We start from the raw sequence: 16,222 nt of genomic DNA, 5'->3' as shown, positions 1-16,222 counted from the left end.
GCCCTACAGGATTGCAGATTACCACGAAGGACCTCTGCCCAGTTTTCAGCTTGTGGAGCCAACAGGGTGAGCACTTTGTTTCCCCGGACACCCTGTTACTTACTATCCTGGCTCCACCTCTCCATCTGGGTGAGAGAGATTCAGAACATTCCATCCTTATTTATCCCTTTTGATGTGTTTTTGATGTGTTTTTAACCCCACGTGGACCCAGTCTAAAGTTTGTGGAGCCTACAGGGTGTACCTCATTTGGAACACTCTGTTTTCATCATCCTGGCTCCACCCCTCTAGCTGGGTGAGAGAGAAAAATACCTGTTACCATATTGTCTTTATTGTCGTTTTTACCATGTACAGGTTGAGTATCCCTTATCCAAAATGCTCGGGACCAGGAGAATTTTGGATACCGGATTATTCCGTATTTCGGAATATTTTAATATTTCAATGATGTATTTTGAAGTATCTTGCATGTATGCTGTATAAACACATAATATACACACAAATATATTTTATTACCACATAAAATACACACAAATATATTTTAATTGTTCAAAAAACAAGGTTTCAAAACGTGAAACAAAATGTGTGTACTATCTCAGCACTGAATTTGAATGCCAAGCAATCATTGTCTTGCACATATATAGTGCCAGTTACATATCATGTCCCCAGTGATGCTGTTACAAATGTCCCCAGTGAGTTTTTAGCAAAAAAAAATTTTTTTTGGACTTTCTGGAATGTCCGTATTTCGGAATAATTCGGATAACGGATACTCGGATACGGGATACTCGACCTGTATATGAAATAAATTTTGATTCCATATTAACCGTTTCATTGTTGGATAGAGGAAAATCCTAAAAACAACCAGTGCGCCAAAGGTTACTTCCACCCATTCCTTTACGCTTGCTAAAATCTGTAAAGGTTCACTGTCTCCTGTAGTGTCTTACAAACACTGTCAGTGCAGGGCACCTTATACAGGTGTTGCATGCATGCATGCATACATACATACATACATACATACACGTATAAACAAAACCATCAAACTTCCTCCTTAAGGTTTACACATGTAAGTGCTAATGTGTGCTACTGGCGTGGCGTGGCTGTTTGTTTTCCAATACAGTAATTACTCATTATACACTGCTTCTGTCAGTTCTAAAGGAGATCAAGTAGATCCAGTATTTGACATCGTAGATCAAAGGCATGGCTGGTGCTGGTTTATTTAGCGCACATATGTAAACTAGCTCCATTCAACACTTAACTGTGGAATGGGTTTTACCGTAAATGTGCCACTCCCCTATCCCAGCACTTGCTCTTTCCCCTCCAATTTGTATAAATCAATAATTTTCCTTCTTATTTTCACAGATACAGAATGTCAGAAGGAGATAGTATCGGAGAATCAGTACATGGCAAGCAGTCTGTGGTCTTTCGGTTCTTTTCCAGGCTAGGGCAGGTAAGTGAACGGGTCAATGGATACACTAGACTTCATTTTTTCTCAGTTCGTGGAAAGTAATACTCTATAAACTCTGGGCCTGTGTCTGGGATGCATTCATTATAATACCTTTTCTGACCACTAGAGGCACTGTTATGGGAGCTCTTGTTACATACTGAAATAAGGACCTAACCCTTTTAGCACTTGCTAAAGGTGTTCAATAGAAGTAGAACTACATCCAGCATAAGGTGTAGTTAGGCAAATTATATTACACTGCAGGAGGAGATAACTGCAGTATAGCTGCCCAGTAATTGTTCATTATTTTTCCTGCATGCAAATAATGCATTAACACATCTTACATTCCAGCATGGTTTTTACAGGTGCAAATATACACCCTCTAATTAATATTCTCTGAGCACGAAATGGACTTAAAACAGAGTGAGAGTCTGGTCAAAGGAGACAAGGCAATGGCAGATCATATAAATAAGTATTTTGCTTGGTGTTCACTGCAATGGGAACATAAAAATTATTTGATACAAGTATATGTGCACAGTAGAGGGTCCTAAAAAGAACTCTCAAAATGAAAATTGGATAAACCAATGGGGCCATATGGGATACATACATGGATACTAAAATAGCTTAAAGGGGTGCTGGGAACACCAGAAATATTCAACTGTTAAGGTGGTTCCACTGCACAAAAGTGGAAGCAAGTAAAAGGGAAGCAACTACTGACCAGAGTACCTTACATCAATAGTAAGGAAATTTATGAAAATGATATTCGAAGATATTGTGGAATATCTCATATCCAGCAATTTACAGGATCCTGAACAGAATGGATTTACTCTGGAGGGTGATCATGCCAAATATATCTGATTGACTCTTTTTTTTTTTTTATTGGGTGACCAAAGTAATAGATGAATGAGGGGCCTAGTCTTTAGTAAGGCTGTTGACACGGTCCCACATCGGAGACTGCTAAATAAACTCGAAAGTGTGGGACCGTGGGTTTAGATTCTAAGATTGTTGGAATGGACAAGAGCCTCGTGGCACATCAGGGTGACTAGGCACACAGTCTGGGAACCACTGCATTACAGATGGTTAAAGAAGAGCAACTAAAATGGTGCATGGTCTGCAGTACAAAACCTACTTGAAAATACTAAAAGATCTTAATATGTATAGTTTGGACCAAAGACGATAAAGGGGACATGATGGAAACCTTCAAATATATCAAGGGTTTTAACCAGGTGTGGGAGGGAGACAGCCTTCAAAGGAAAAGTTGTAGTAGACCACGAGGACACATACTAAAAGGAGGAGGTACTGTAGGTTTAAAGAAAACTTAAGGAAAAATGGTTTACAGAAAGGGTAGTGGATAGGTGGTAGAGAAATGTTAAACCTACTTGGGATATACAGAAGGGTCAAATAAGGTAGAGGTTACCAAAAGGCAAAAAAAAAAAAGGAGCAGACTAGATGAGCCAAGCGATTCTTATCTGCCATCACATTCTATGGCTGGGATGGGGAACCTTTGGTCCTCCAGCTGTTGTTGAACTACACATCCCAGCATGCCCTGCTACAGATTTGCTATTTCGCCATGCTAAAACTATGGCAATATGCTGAGATGCGCCATTCAACAACAGCTGGAGGGCCAAAGGTTCCCCATCCCTGCTCTATGGGGTAAATCTAGTAACACTTCTAAAAATGAAGAGGAGATCATTCAGATTCTGTCTATCGTTTTTAGGAAGTAATAGAGATGTTGGACGGAATTTGATTGTTTTCTATGGGCAACATCACCTCATCAATTTGAGAAGTTTTAGTAAATGTAAATTATTCCATTTTAAGCTTTTACCCACTATTGAATACATCAGGCATGTCCAAACTATGGCCCTCCAGCTGTTGTGAAACTACAATTCCCATCATGCCTTGCCACAGTTTTGATATTAGGGAATGCTAAAACTGGCAAGGCATGCTGGGATGTGTAGTTTTACAACAGCTGGAGGGCCACAGTTTGGACATGTCTTTAATACATGATAATCAGCATATACAGTAGGTCAGTGGTTCCCAAACTGTGTGCCGTGGCACCCTGGGGTGCCTTGGAGGACTTGCAGGGGTGCCCTGGGATGGTGGTCCAGGACCAATTCAAGTTATTTATGTCTAATATAATAGTCAAATTGGGGACAAACAGAAGAGAATCCTGTCCATTACCACATAACTGATTCTAAGGATGAGATATAAACACAATTTATTTAACTTTAATATTTGTTTCTAACTTTCTCAACGAGAAAACTTTAGCCTAGGGGTTCCGCGAAATAATTCTGATGCTTCGGGGTGCCGTGATTCAAAAAAGTTTGGGAACCCCTGCAGTAGGTTGTGGAAGTGACGTGCCCATATCTGAGTGTACTTAAGGAGTGCTGAGTTATTATATATATATTATATATTAAAGCCCAGTTTAATGTTTTCATTTTGCATAAAGATGGCCGAAATTGGGGCATAATAATAATCTTTATTATTACTTATGTTTTTTTTTTTTTATAATGAAAACTTTTTTACAAAATGTAAATGTTTGGTAAATCCATTGTAACAGAGCAACATTGTGATAAATGTTACACTTCAGATATTGTCCATTTATATCTATACACCACAGTTACTTATTTATATATACTTTATTAGGTACTTGTTTCCTAGCACGGCGCACAATTTTTTTCATCTTATGCCATCGCATGTCATATAGCCGCATGCGATGCAATTTATTTTTTATTGTATAAGCACCTTAATGGGTGCTTACAATGTTAAATGCATCCCCACGCCACCCCCACTATGAACGCGAACCCGAAGCGTGGCGAGCGCAGCAGTACGCATCCTTCGACCTTTTCATACCCCCACTATCCACGTCGGCGTGGAGTTGATTTTAGATAGTGTGGCGAGGGGACGTGTATTACTCGCGGGGCTCGCCCCGCTTCGGGCTCGTGGCTTGATGCGCTCGCCACACTATATAAAATCAACCCCACACCGGCGTGGATAGTGGGGGTATGAAAAGGTCGGAGGATGCGTACCGCTGCGCTCGCCACCCTTCGGATTGGCGTTGATAGTGTGTGGGGGGGGGGGCATTTAACATTGTAAGGACCCATCTGGGTGGTTGTACAATAAAAAATCGTATACAATCGCATTGTATGCCATTGTATGGTATACAATGCCGTACAATTTTTTTATTGTACAACATCGCATCGCATACCTTATTTAGTCTTATGGTATACAATGCGATGGGCGCCGTGCTAGGAAACAAGGTACTTCATTATATTTGAAATATAAAATTTACCTTGCTGGGTATTTAAAAAGATGTTCTCCATGTATAACTTATGCTGGGTTCGTTTTGATCCTTTTTGTATATTTATCCTAGCTAACATGCGTCAATGGTTTCTAATTATTTGATTTCCATCTGTATGTAAATTATTGGTGGCATTTTCAGATGACTGTGAACATTGAAAATCTTACTGTATGTGAAAATGTTTTTCATAAATGTATATAAGGTGCAAATCGTTCTCGCCAAATAGTATATTATTTCATGCTAATGGATTATTGAATTTCTCAATTGGGGTGGCATATTCTAAGTAAAAACTAGTCCAAAATGGTTTATTTCCTAGGATCTGGCATTGACCACAACCAAGCACGTAACTTTTAGCCCATATCGGGACATAGTCACCTTTCTAGTGGCGTCCTCGCCCTAGAAGCACTGTTACTTTATATTCCATCCAGCTGTTCATTGTGGAGATACGGATGCTATGGATGGCCCGAGTATTCTAGTGCAAAGACACAATGTGTTCCATCCATCAGCTGCTTTGTTATTCACAAGGGTCATGCTCAGTTCTGAAGAATTTGCCCAAAATGCATAACACTTTAACAAAGCTACACTTCAGTGGGAAGCCAGGGTGATCCTGGACACTGCAATTTACCCTTCGTTCAACACAATAATCCTGTAACCTGAATTACTGACTCATTTTCATGTTGTACATACCATTGTACAAATGTGTAAGCTGGCTGATGTAATCTTGCAGGTAGGATCGGGTGTGGGCCGTAAACTAGGGCATTTCCTTAATAGTATCACCTCAGCATATGTTGCTGATATGAGTACAGAAAGGCAATCCTTTTTTTATTTAAGTGTAGGCAGGGCGGATTTGAGGAGAAATAATCCTGGATACAAAACAAGTAAATGTAATTATTTACTGTAAGTAGGTGGGGGGGGGGGGGGGTGTTTGAATGGAAGTATAAGGCTACGGTGTTAAGTTAATGTAAAATTTACAGGTACTTGTGTATCTTGGCGGCGCCCCCGATCTCCATCGCGCAATGTTTTAATCGCATGCCATGCACCCGATGGCATGCGATGCGACGTGATTTTTGCCCCCTATGCGATGAAAGATTGTATAAGCACCCTAAAGGGTGCTTTTAAGCACCCTAATGGGTGCTTACAATGTTAAATGCACCCCCACGCCACCCCCCCACTATAAACGTGAACCCGAAGCATGGCGAGGGGCGGCGGTACGCGTCCTCCGACCTTTTCATACCCCCACTATCCACGTCGGCGTGGAGAATAGAAAGTGTGGTGAGCGCAGCGAGCCACCGAGCCCGAAGCGTGGCGAGCGGACGCGGATACCTTCACAGGTATCGGAGTCCCCTCACGGCCTTCACAGGTATCCGCGGGGCTCGCCACGCTTCGGGCTCGGTGGCTCGCTGCGCTCGCCACACTTTCTATTCTCAACTCCACGCCGACGTGGATAGTGGGGGTATGAAAAGGTCGGAGGACGCGTACCGCCGCCGCTTGCCACGCTTCGGGTTCACGTTTATAGTGGGGGGGTGGCGGGGGGGGGTGCATTTAACATTGTAAGCACCCATTAGGGTGCTTATACAATGTTTAATCGCATCGCATTGTATGGCATTGTATGCCATATACAATGTCATACAATTTTAAAATTGTATGGCATTGTACAGCATCGTGCGATATTGCGTTGCATCGCATACCATCGTATGCCTTATAGTATACGATGCGATGGGCGCCGCCAAACTACACAAGTACCAATTTACCATTTTTTAAATAATAATAGGCCTTTTAAACTATGTGCTTCATAGGGCAAGTCTGTGCCATGCTTTGTGTTTAATATTAGAAGAGGTTTTGTCAGCATTATCAAACCCGTAATGCTGACATTGGAGCAGGGCGATATATTAAGCTATGTATTTGCCTTGTACTTTTTATTCTCTGTAAATATATAGCTTTATAGGTTAAGGCAGTGGTTCCCAAACTGTGTGCTGTGGGACCCTGGGGTGCCTTGGGGAACATGCAGGGGTGCCCGAGATTGGTGGTCCATGTAAAAATAATTTATGTGACGATCCTTAGTGCGCCCCATCCCGGATAGTCAGTGGGTAGACTCCCAGGCACTGGCCCAGTAGGGAGCCAAAGAACTCCAGGGACCTTGTATATTTCTAGAATTCGAGAGGCATCCAATCCCTACACAGAACTCAGGGATCATTTTACATCTGGGAATTCAAGAAACAGCCAATCCCGGCACAGAACTGAGGGATAAACTGGGCTGAAAACAGCAGCTCTGAGTAGAACATCTGGTATCTGTTCAGAATCCCTGTCCTTGAGAGGCAGGACCAGACTGGAGGAGACTGAGGCCCCTCCAGACTCCGCCGGAACATCAGCATCACCTCCAGAGCCAGCAGCCAGTATTTGCATCCAGCTAACCAGAGCCCTTCTGGCATTCTGCAGGAGCCTCTCACCGTGCCGCGTCCCAGCTCACAGATTGCTCGAGGTGACTATTGCACTCTGCCGCCCGTCCACCTAAGGAAGATTACCCCCTGTATGTGTGGAGGATGACTAGCTAAGATCAGGGGACTTGTATGTACCTGGGGGGCCGCAAGGGACAGGGGTACCAGAGACTGTGAATGCGCGATCAGAGCTGGGGTAAATGGGGATGTGTGGCTCAGCTGTAAGGCCCCTACGAGTGTTGTGAACTGCAATCCTGTGCCCAGGGCGGCGCTGCAGCAACGGGGAACCCCAGCTGAGACCTGTAACAGGGATGGTAAGGGGCACCGCACCAGCCCATCGGAGGAACACACCTCACCACCGAGCATGGCACAAGCAAGAGAAAGTGAGTATGCACCTGGAGCTGTGAGGGAGATGCCAGCAGTGCCACCGTACAATGCCATCCCACCAGTCCCTAGGCCAGCCTGGCTGGGGAAGCAGTGCGACGGAGGAAGAGGGATGGTTGCCCAGGGGAGGCCCAGCAGTTGTGATTTAAAGGGCTGGGGGAGGTGTTCAGCCCAAGTGAGGGGTTTGTGGGGGCTTTTGGGAGGGGTGCATGTGGAGAATTGCGGATACTCCCTTCAGCCATTGTGTGACTCCAATGGCTCCATCAGAGGGGTTATAGCAAAAGATCAGTAAAAAAGGCCAAAAAGGAAGTAAGAGAACGCCCTCGAGAATCACTGTTGACCCCAAAAATCAGAATACAAAAAGAAGAACCAGTGAGGTTCATTGGGACCTTCAGTAACAAGTGGCGCGAAATTAACGAGATCTTACAAAAACACTGGCCAGTTCTCCACACAGATATTGATTTAGTGGACATCCTTCCCAGGAAAGTCCAGATTAGCTGGAGACGCTCAAATAATCTAAAGGACGTCCTGGTCCAGAGCCATCTCTCCAAGATACAAAAACCACTCATTTCCAAAAAGGGTTCTTACTGTTGCCGCCAGTGCAAAGCATGCCCCTTCATGGTACCCACAACAAATTATTTTGACAGATACTGTATGGTAAAAAATGGAATATAAGTGAGTACATTGATTGTACCACCGGGGGAGTAGTGTATCACTTGAAATGTCCATGTAACCACATTTACATCGGAAAAACAAAAAGGAAACTTAAAATAAGAATCTTGGAGCATGTAAACAGTATCAGGAGAGCAAAACAGGATAAAAGCAACTTCAAAAACCTCACCCCCATAGCCTCCCATTTTTTATTACATCATGGAGGCAATCCCTTGGGATTACAAACGTTTGGGATGAAACACATAAGTGTAAACATCAGAGGAGGGGATGTGGATAAGAAATTATTACAGTATGAGACGAAAATGATATTTATGATGGACAGTGTATATCCGAAAGGTCTCAACGAGAACAACAGTTATACACATTTCCTGTGATAACATTCTAAATACTGAAAATATCCTGACATGCTCCATTTTCTCCCTTTTCCCTCTTTTTCCTCTTTTTCCGCCCATGTCTTTTCCTTAAAAATATTTTGCAACAATTTATCTCAAGACTATAAAATCCCTATTGGAGGATTAACGAATTTGAATTAGAGTTAATAAAACCAAATTATGGTACATAAATCAATGATTTGAAGCTGTATCTGGGGAAAGGTTATAATACACAACGTATTTAAAATACCTATTTAAACCATGATTATAGTTTATCCAGATATTCCAATATAAATATATGGATATCTGTTGGAATATGAGAACGTATCCATTTTGTTCAAAATATGGACAATATTGAACAATGATATATAGCAGTTTTGCATAACCCAAATTAATATGGGTTGGAATATGAGAACGTATCCATTTTGTTCAAAATATAGACAATATTAAACAATGATATATAGCAGCTTTGCATAACCCAAATAAAAATCATCTGGTACAAGTTATATTAGAATGCCATGGGACCAAACCCACATCCTCACACTTATAAAGGATGGAATGCACACACAATCACTTATTTTATCACCACATTTGTATATATCATTTTCCACTGAGTTCTTCACTATGATTTTTCTCTCACATCAACCATCCCAAAAAGCTAAGATAAAACTCACTGATTAAAACGTATTCACTATTTAATACAATACATGAATAATTCACACAATCTCAAATATTAATAGTATTTACTATATCTTTCACAATAATCAACAAGACAAATGCACCCCAACATATTTATTTATTTAACACCAACATTTATTTGTACTTTATTTCTCTCACTAATTTCCCTCATTTCTCATCTTTATCTACAAAATAAACATTCATAAAATTGATACAAGAAGGAGAACTAGCTGCAATATCTACATTGTTCCTATAATCTCATAGTACTTTAAAAGATATCTAGTATCCTTACGATCCAATTCCCCACCTTCTGTATAAAGAACACACAGTTTGGGATACTATACCCTAATAAGGGTTACCCGTACTCAGTATAAGTAATAACCAAGTACCCTGAGGAAAAGATTGGTTGAGGAAAACACGTGAACCTGAATACCTCCTGTAATTGGTAGCCGTCCATTTAAATATCATCCAAGCGGGACGATCGGGTTCTGCCTTGAAAAAACTGCCACTAGTGAAACGCGCGTCGGCGTTCATGTGTCCTATGTGTTAGAGTCCTTAATATAATAATTAAATGTGATGTTAGTTCTGTAATAGAATAATTTGCGCTCTGACGGAGAGACAGTGTGAGACTACACCGGCTCTGCCGGCTGCACGAACAGAGCCAGAGTAGCGGCTGCAATAGTTTGAGTGATATACAGTCTCTGTACTTAGCACTTACCCTGCATTTTTACTGAGTGACAGCGCGAGACTGTACCCGCTCTGCCAGCTACCTGAATAGAGCTGGAGTAGCGGCTGTAATAGTGTGATTAAAACACACTTGATATGTAATACTTGCCCTGCACCCTGATTGAGTGACAGCGCGAGACTGTGCCCGCTCAGCCAGCTGTCTGAATAGAGCTGGAATAGCGGCTGTAATAATACTTGCCCTGCACCCTGATTGAGTGACAGCGCGAGACTGTACCCGCTCTGCCAGCTGTCTGAATAGAGCTGGAGTAGCGGCTGTAAAAGCGTGTCTAAAACACACTTGATATTTAATACTTGCCCTGCACTTTGAAAGAGTGACAGCGCGAGACTGTGCCCGCTCAGCCAGCTGTCTGAATAGAGCTGGAATAGCGGCTGTAATAATACTTGCCCTGCACTTTGACTGAGTGACAGCGCGAGACTGTACCCGCTCTGCCAGCTGTCTGAATAGAGCTGGAGTAGTGGCTGTAATAGCGTGATCAAAACACACTCGATATTTAATACTTGCCCTGCACTTTGACTGAGTGACAGCGCAAGACTGTACCCGCTCTGCCAGCTGTCTGAATAGAGCTGGAGTAGTGGCTGTAATAGCGTGATCAAAACACACTCGATATTTAATACTTGCCCTGCACTTTGACTGAGTGACAGCGCAAGACTGTACCCGCTCTGCCAGCTGTCTGAATAGAGCTGGAGTAGCGGCTGTAATAGCGTGTCTAAAACACACTTGATATTTAATACTTGCCCTGCACTTTGAAAGAGTGACAGCGCGAGGCTGTAACCGTTCTGCCGGCTGCGGCAATAGAGGTGAAGCAGCGATTTTAACAGCTTCAACATACCCAATATTTAACATCTGCCCTGCGCTGTGACGAAGTGACAGTGTGAAAGTGTACCTGCTCTGCCGGCTGCATAAATATAGCCTGAGCAGTGTTAGTAACAGTCTCAATATACTTAACACTTGTCCTGTATTTTGACGGAGTGATAGTGTGAGATTGTACCCGCTCTACCGGCTGCAAGAATAGAGCCGGAGCAACGGGTGTAATAGCTGAACAAATCCTTGTGAGAAAGGTATAACAGCTATTTTCAGTCTTTAATATTCCTCCTAAAGCTAAACAGCAGCCTTAATGAATAGCTGTACAAGCCCATAATAAAGCTCACGCTACAATTAAACCACGATATTCACGATATTCCAGTCTATCCATATGTATTGTATAGTCAGCATAATTACCAATTGATGCTGGCAAATATGTCAAATTAAAAACTTACCAGTCCCTAAAAGACGGAGTTAATAGCTATGACAGTCGGCAAAATTAGTCATATATTCTAAAACTGTATAAAAAAGCTATTGTATTTCTCTGTAAAATAAATAATAGGGGACAAAAGGTAGACATATTAAACAATCGATACAAGCGACTATTGCGCACACAGCCCAAACAGTCTGAAACATATTGGCTACTTTTTGCAACACATGCACATGTTACCTAATCAACAGCAATAAATTGGAATTACGGCAGTGATTAAAACAATAATTGAGCCTGCACCTAATAAAGTGTATGAAAGTGATTGTAAAAATCTATGATCTCTGTGTTATTCCATCTTTTTATATAGATTGTACAGCCAGCGAAACAATCTCTAATATACGCTGGCGAAATATGTCAAATTACATTTACCAGTCTCCATAAAATAGAACTGGGCAGGCGATACAGTCGGCAATATCAGCCGTATATTCTAAAACTGTATAAAAGCTAATGTCTTAAAGGGGATAGATGGTAGACATATTAAACAATCTGTAAAAATCACTGCTGCGCACGGAGTCCACCCTATTTGATAGATGGAACTCAAGAAGCAACAATAAGAATTATGACATAAACCTGGATACAATCCAAGCATACCGTGGAGCTAAAAAGCAATAAGCTGGCAGTACTGGCTAGCAGATAAACCACATATACAGGTGCAAATTGTAAGTCCAATTGTATGAGGCTGAAACTGCATAAGAGTTAATACACACCAGCAGATATTACGGGGAAATCATCAAAGCTGTTTTCATGGTAGTACACACCAACAGATATTGTATAGAATTGGTGTAACCAGTACGGGCACTCACTTCTTTTGAGATAAAATCATTCAATATTATTTATTATCCTGTATAGAGCACTGAGGAGCTAACTAAAGGATATAAGTGGAGCTCAACATTGGCTTATAAAAATACATATAGCCAAGAGCCCTCACTAAGTTTCAAACAAAAACATACAGCACTATACTGTGTGTCTTGCAGTAATACAAAACAACATCTGCAAGTGAATGATAAATCATTGTGACAAGTGTAAATATCTTCTGATTCGATAGATTACACCATACGATTCATACACTGGACTCTCCTAAAAGATTAAAAATAATCAAAACAGAACAACATCACAAAGGGAGTAAATCTGTAAGGAGTAAACTTATATTATAAGCCCACCAAGGAGTATTGAATAACTCCCTTACAGAATATCCCCGATAGAAAAGGACCAAAATTAATTAAAAAACACATGAAAGGACACAGATACTAATCAAAGTAAAAAAATTTATTTAAAAGATAAAAAATCGAAAAACACTTTTTTACATACATATATATATATATATATATATATATATATATATATATATATATATATGATATATTTCACGGACTGGACAGTTCTTATTTTAAACCTATCTCAATAAAGAAATAATTTTAATTTGTATATTTCTTTCAAAATCACTTCTGTGCGCCAACAAAAAAGACATTCTTCCCTGTCCTCTTTTTTTGTGAAGGAGAATCCCCTGGACCACTGAGAGCAGGTGGGTGCCATGTATGCTCTGGCCTTGGGAGGCGGCGGGAAGGATCCAACAGCAAGGCCCTTCAGTCATCCTGTAAGGGTGCAGAAGAGGATCTAGAACAGGGGGTGGGTGTTGTAAAGGCTTTTGAGGGGGGAGCACAGGTAGAAGCATTGTCATTACCCACCGCTCTCCTGCAGCCAACGTCAGCACTGTTGTTAAGAGCAGAATCCACAGCCAGGTTCCCTGATGCTGGTCTGCATGCGCAGATCAGGCCCCTCCCAGTTGCCCCAAAGGGGTAGGGAGGAAAAACCACCAAAAAGGAAGGAGGGGAGGGAAGATTCCCACATGACAGGGGTAAACCCTGTACCGGGGATACCGGAGGTTGTGTTACAAACAGTGAACTGTTGCGCTTAGACCCCCAGATCAGGAACCTGTCATCTCAAAGGTTAACTTAAGCCCGCCTTGGTGTGACCCGGGTGGGCGAGGGGTGATATCGATACAGGCCACAGTGGTAGTGGTTATCCATGAACCACAGCACCTGGAACAAGTCCCCAGACCCAAGAGGTAGAAGGACCACGCCAATGCTGATGGGTTGTCCTGACAGGAGGAGCCGGATCCAGCTCCCAGGACGCAGGAGACAGCCACTCCGACCTTATTTAGGAAGGGGGAGGTATGTGATGATCCTTAGGGCGACCCATCCTGTCAGTAGGAGCCTCTTACCGTGCCGTGTCTCAGCTCACAGATTGCCCGAGGTGACTATTGACTGCTTAAGGGGGAAAGTGTTCCTTTGTGTTGTTCTTATAGTGTGTGCTGTGTTATATAGCAGTGCTATCTGTATTGTTAGCAGTGTGGTTATGGTTTTCATATGTAATGATGATATAAAATAAAGGTGCGTTTTGTATCTTGATATTGTGTCCTTACTGCGTGATCAGAGAACCTTGTGACCCCTGTGGCATCGTGCACCGCTGTAAACGCTGCCTTTCTGAAGGTGGATATGAGCTCTTGGTGACCTCGAATGCACCCATGAACCCGGGATCATCACAATTTATGACTATTGTAATAGGCAAATTGTGGACAAATAGAAGTGACTCGTGCATTACTCGTCAGAACTACCTTTGTGCACGATGTACTGGATACTGCTTTTATTGACCATTAAGAGACTTCTCTGTAAAAATAAAAAATAAAAAGTATCTTTCTGCCTCAGCCTCTCTGGTCCTTCCTTGTTATCCATGATGATGATTGAATATCCGTTCATTTTCTGCGCACCTCTATGTGAGGCAAACTGAGGAAGTTACATCATCGCAGAGACCTTTAATGACCGTTCCAGGCTGTTTCTGCAGCACATCGCATGGATTTGAATCGCCACCATGCTGGGAATGAAAAGGCTGATAACGGCAAACATTGTAGTGCGATTTACTACGAGGTTATATCAATTCAGAAATGTAACCTGCTGTTGTAATGCTGTTCGCATTGAGAGTGATTTATATTGGGTATGTGTGACCCAATTTAATGGAAACGGCCATTGATATGTGCTTATCCAAATCTAATTGAACCTGGTGGTATCTGGTCATTCTGCTCCCAGTACATGTCAACCCTTTTACAGCAGAAAAAGTTTCACATTACCAACAATTCAATTAGGAACTAATAGGCCTCTTATACCCCTTTTAGTGTTCCCTCTAGGGACTAAGTAGGGCAGGGCGCGGCTGCACGGGGGCAGCCTGGGCCCGTCAACGTCATATTTGTGGGCGGCCCCGGGCCACCGATGTCACTAAAGGGGGTGGGCCCGGCTGCTGCCAAAGTCCCTGAGCTGTGGCCGGCCCCGGGCACACCGGCGGGACAGGCAGCAGGCTCTTTTAGCAGGGCGCTGCTAGAGGGGCAGGGTGCATTTTGCCCTTTGAGTATCGGGCAGGGCGCAGCACCCCGCTAAAACAGCTTAGCGGAAACACTACCTTTTACACCACTGCAAAAACCCAGGTTTTTGCCTCTTTGACCTGGGTCAACGGTGGTGTAAATGGGGTAGCTGAATCCTACCCAGGTCCTGACCAGGGTGGTAAGGCAGTGTAAACGGGTATCTTGGGTAATCCGATGTGTTGTCAGGTTACACCAATGGGGGAGCCCAACCTCCCGATTGCAGCGGTCAGTGTATTTGTGTTTGTGGGGGGCGCACACAGCCTCTGCTGCTGTACTGTACAGATAGCAGAGGAGCCGGGGAGGAGGTGAATCGATGCATGTGTGCGGCATCCATTCACCGTGTGGACGGGGGGTTGGGTTGCCCGGAGGCTGGGGGCAGCTCAGCAGCTTATCTTGGTGCTGGTGTCCTCTCCAAGCGCCGCCCCCGACACCTATGTGCAGTGTAAACGGTGCCGGCCCGGGAATACTCTGGGTCGGCACCACAGTGTAAACAGGGCAAATCCTGGATCCGACCCAGATTGGAATTGCGTTCTAAATAACGGGTCGGAACTGGGATTTGGTGTGAAAGGGCTATTAGTGTTCAGAACAGTGATTAAGAGTGGTTTTCCCTAAGGCAGGAGGGTCCCATCAAATGACCCCATGGGGCAGATGTGTGAAGAGTCGATATGGGGGGAGAAGGGGTATCAGCGCACGTTATGTGCACTGATACCGCTTCTCCCCATGTATGAATGAGCCGGTGAGCCGTAAATGACAGGGGCGCTATGCTATGATAGCAGTCCGATTGTATGAACGGTCCGCATCCCTGACCGTTCCGCCCGCTGCTGTTATCCATTTCGCTAGCAGCAGGCTGGCGAAGTCCTATCTCAACTGCAGGGACAGCGCTGTTCCTGCTGTTAGCTCTGGGCTGCGCTGGAGATCTCGCGCATGCCCAGTCCAGTCGGCCGGGGGGGAGGAGATGTGTATACTGATGCGCTGTCTCCAGGAGGGGACATTGCTGGAGTGCTCCCCCGCTTCGGCACAAGATGTTAGTACATCTTGTTGATGTCCCTTTCTGCTTTGCCTCGTTAATGAGGGAAGCATGAAGTATTATAGCGGTGTGCTATGCGCTTCTATAATACACCTGCCCCAATATTAGATAAGTTCCTGACAAACTGACTTTTTTTTTCTTTCTTTGTTAAGTAGCTCTCTTATGAAACCACATGTATATTCGCTTTTGTGTTCTTTAATTTAGCTACAATCTTATTACTTGTTACTTATTTATTTTAGGTTTACCAGTCATGGCTAGACAAATCTACACCGTACACAGCAGTGCGATGGGTGGTGACTCTTGGCTTAGGAGTACTCTACATGATAAGGGTTTATATACTACAGGTATGTTGATGTGTTTTTCTTTTCTTCCTGCTTTTACTTTTTTAAATTGTATGTTCAACGTAGTCGTGGAAGATTCTACATATTCATAAATCACACAATGATTGATGGGTAGACCTTGGAAAGC

At 43.1% G+C, this 16,222-nt stretch overlaps 1 protein-coding gene across 5 annotated transcripts in view; it reads left to right on the top strand.

Annotated features, from left to right (window-relative positions):
- RER1 (retention in endoplasmic reticulum sorting receptor 1) overlaps window positions 1-16,222 on the top strand; it is a 46,637-nt gene that overhangs the window by 14,259 nt on the left and 16,156 nt on the right. For all 5 annotated transcript variants that reach the window (XM_083163324.1, XM_083163327.1, XM_083163323.1 and 2 more), the window contains exons 2-3: window positions 1,354-1,441; window positions 15,994-16,098. In XM_083163324.1, coding sequence (XP_083019450.1) covers window positions 1,361-1,441; window positions 15,994-16,098 — 186 coding nt within the window. In that variant the 5' untranslated portion in view covers window positions 1,354-1,360. The remainder of the gene's footprint in view (window positions 1-1,353; window positions 1,442-15,993; window positions 16,099-16,222) is intronic.

This window comes from Crinia signifera, chromosome 19 (assembly GCF_055691185.1).
Source record: "Crinia signifera chromosome 19, ASM5569118v1, whole genome shotgun sequence".
NCBI lineage: Eukaryota > Metazoa > Chordata > Amphibia > Anura > Myobatrachidae > Crinia > Crinia signifera.
Note: the sequence above shows the minus strand (reverse complement) of the source record. Positions and strands in the feature narration are given on the sequence as shown.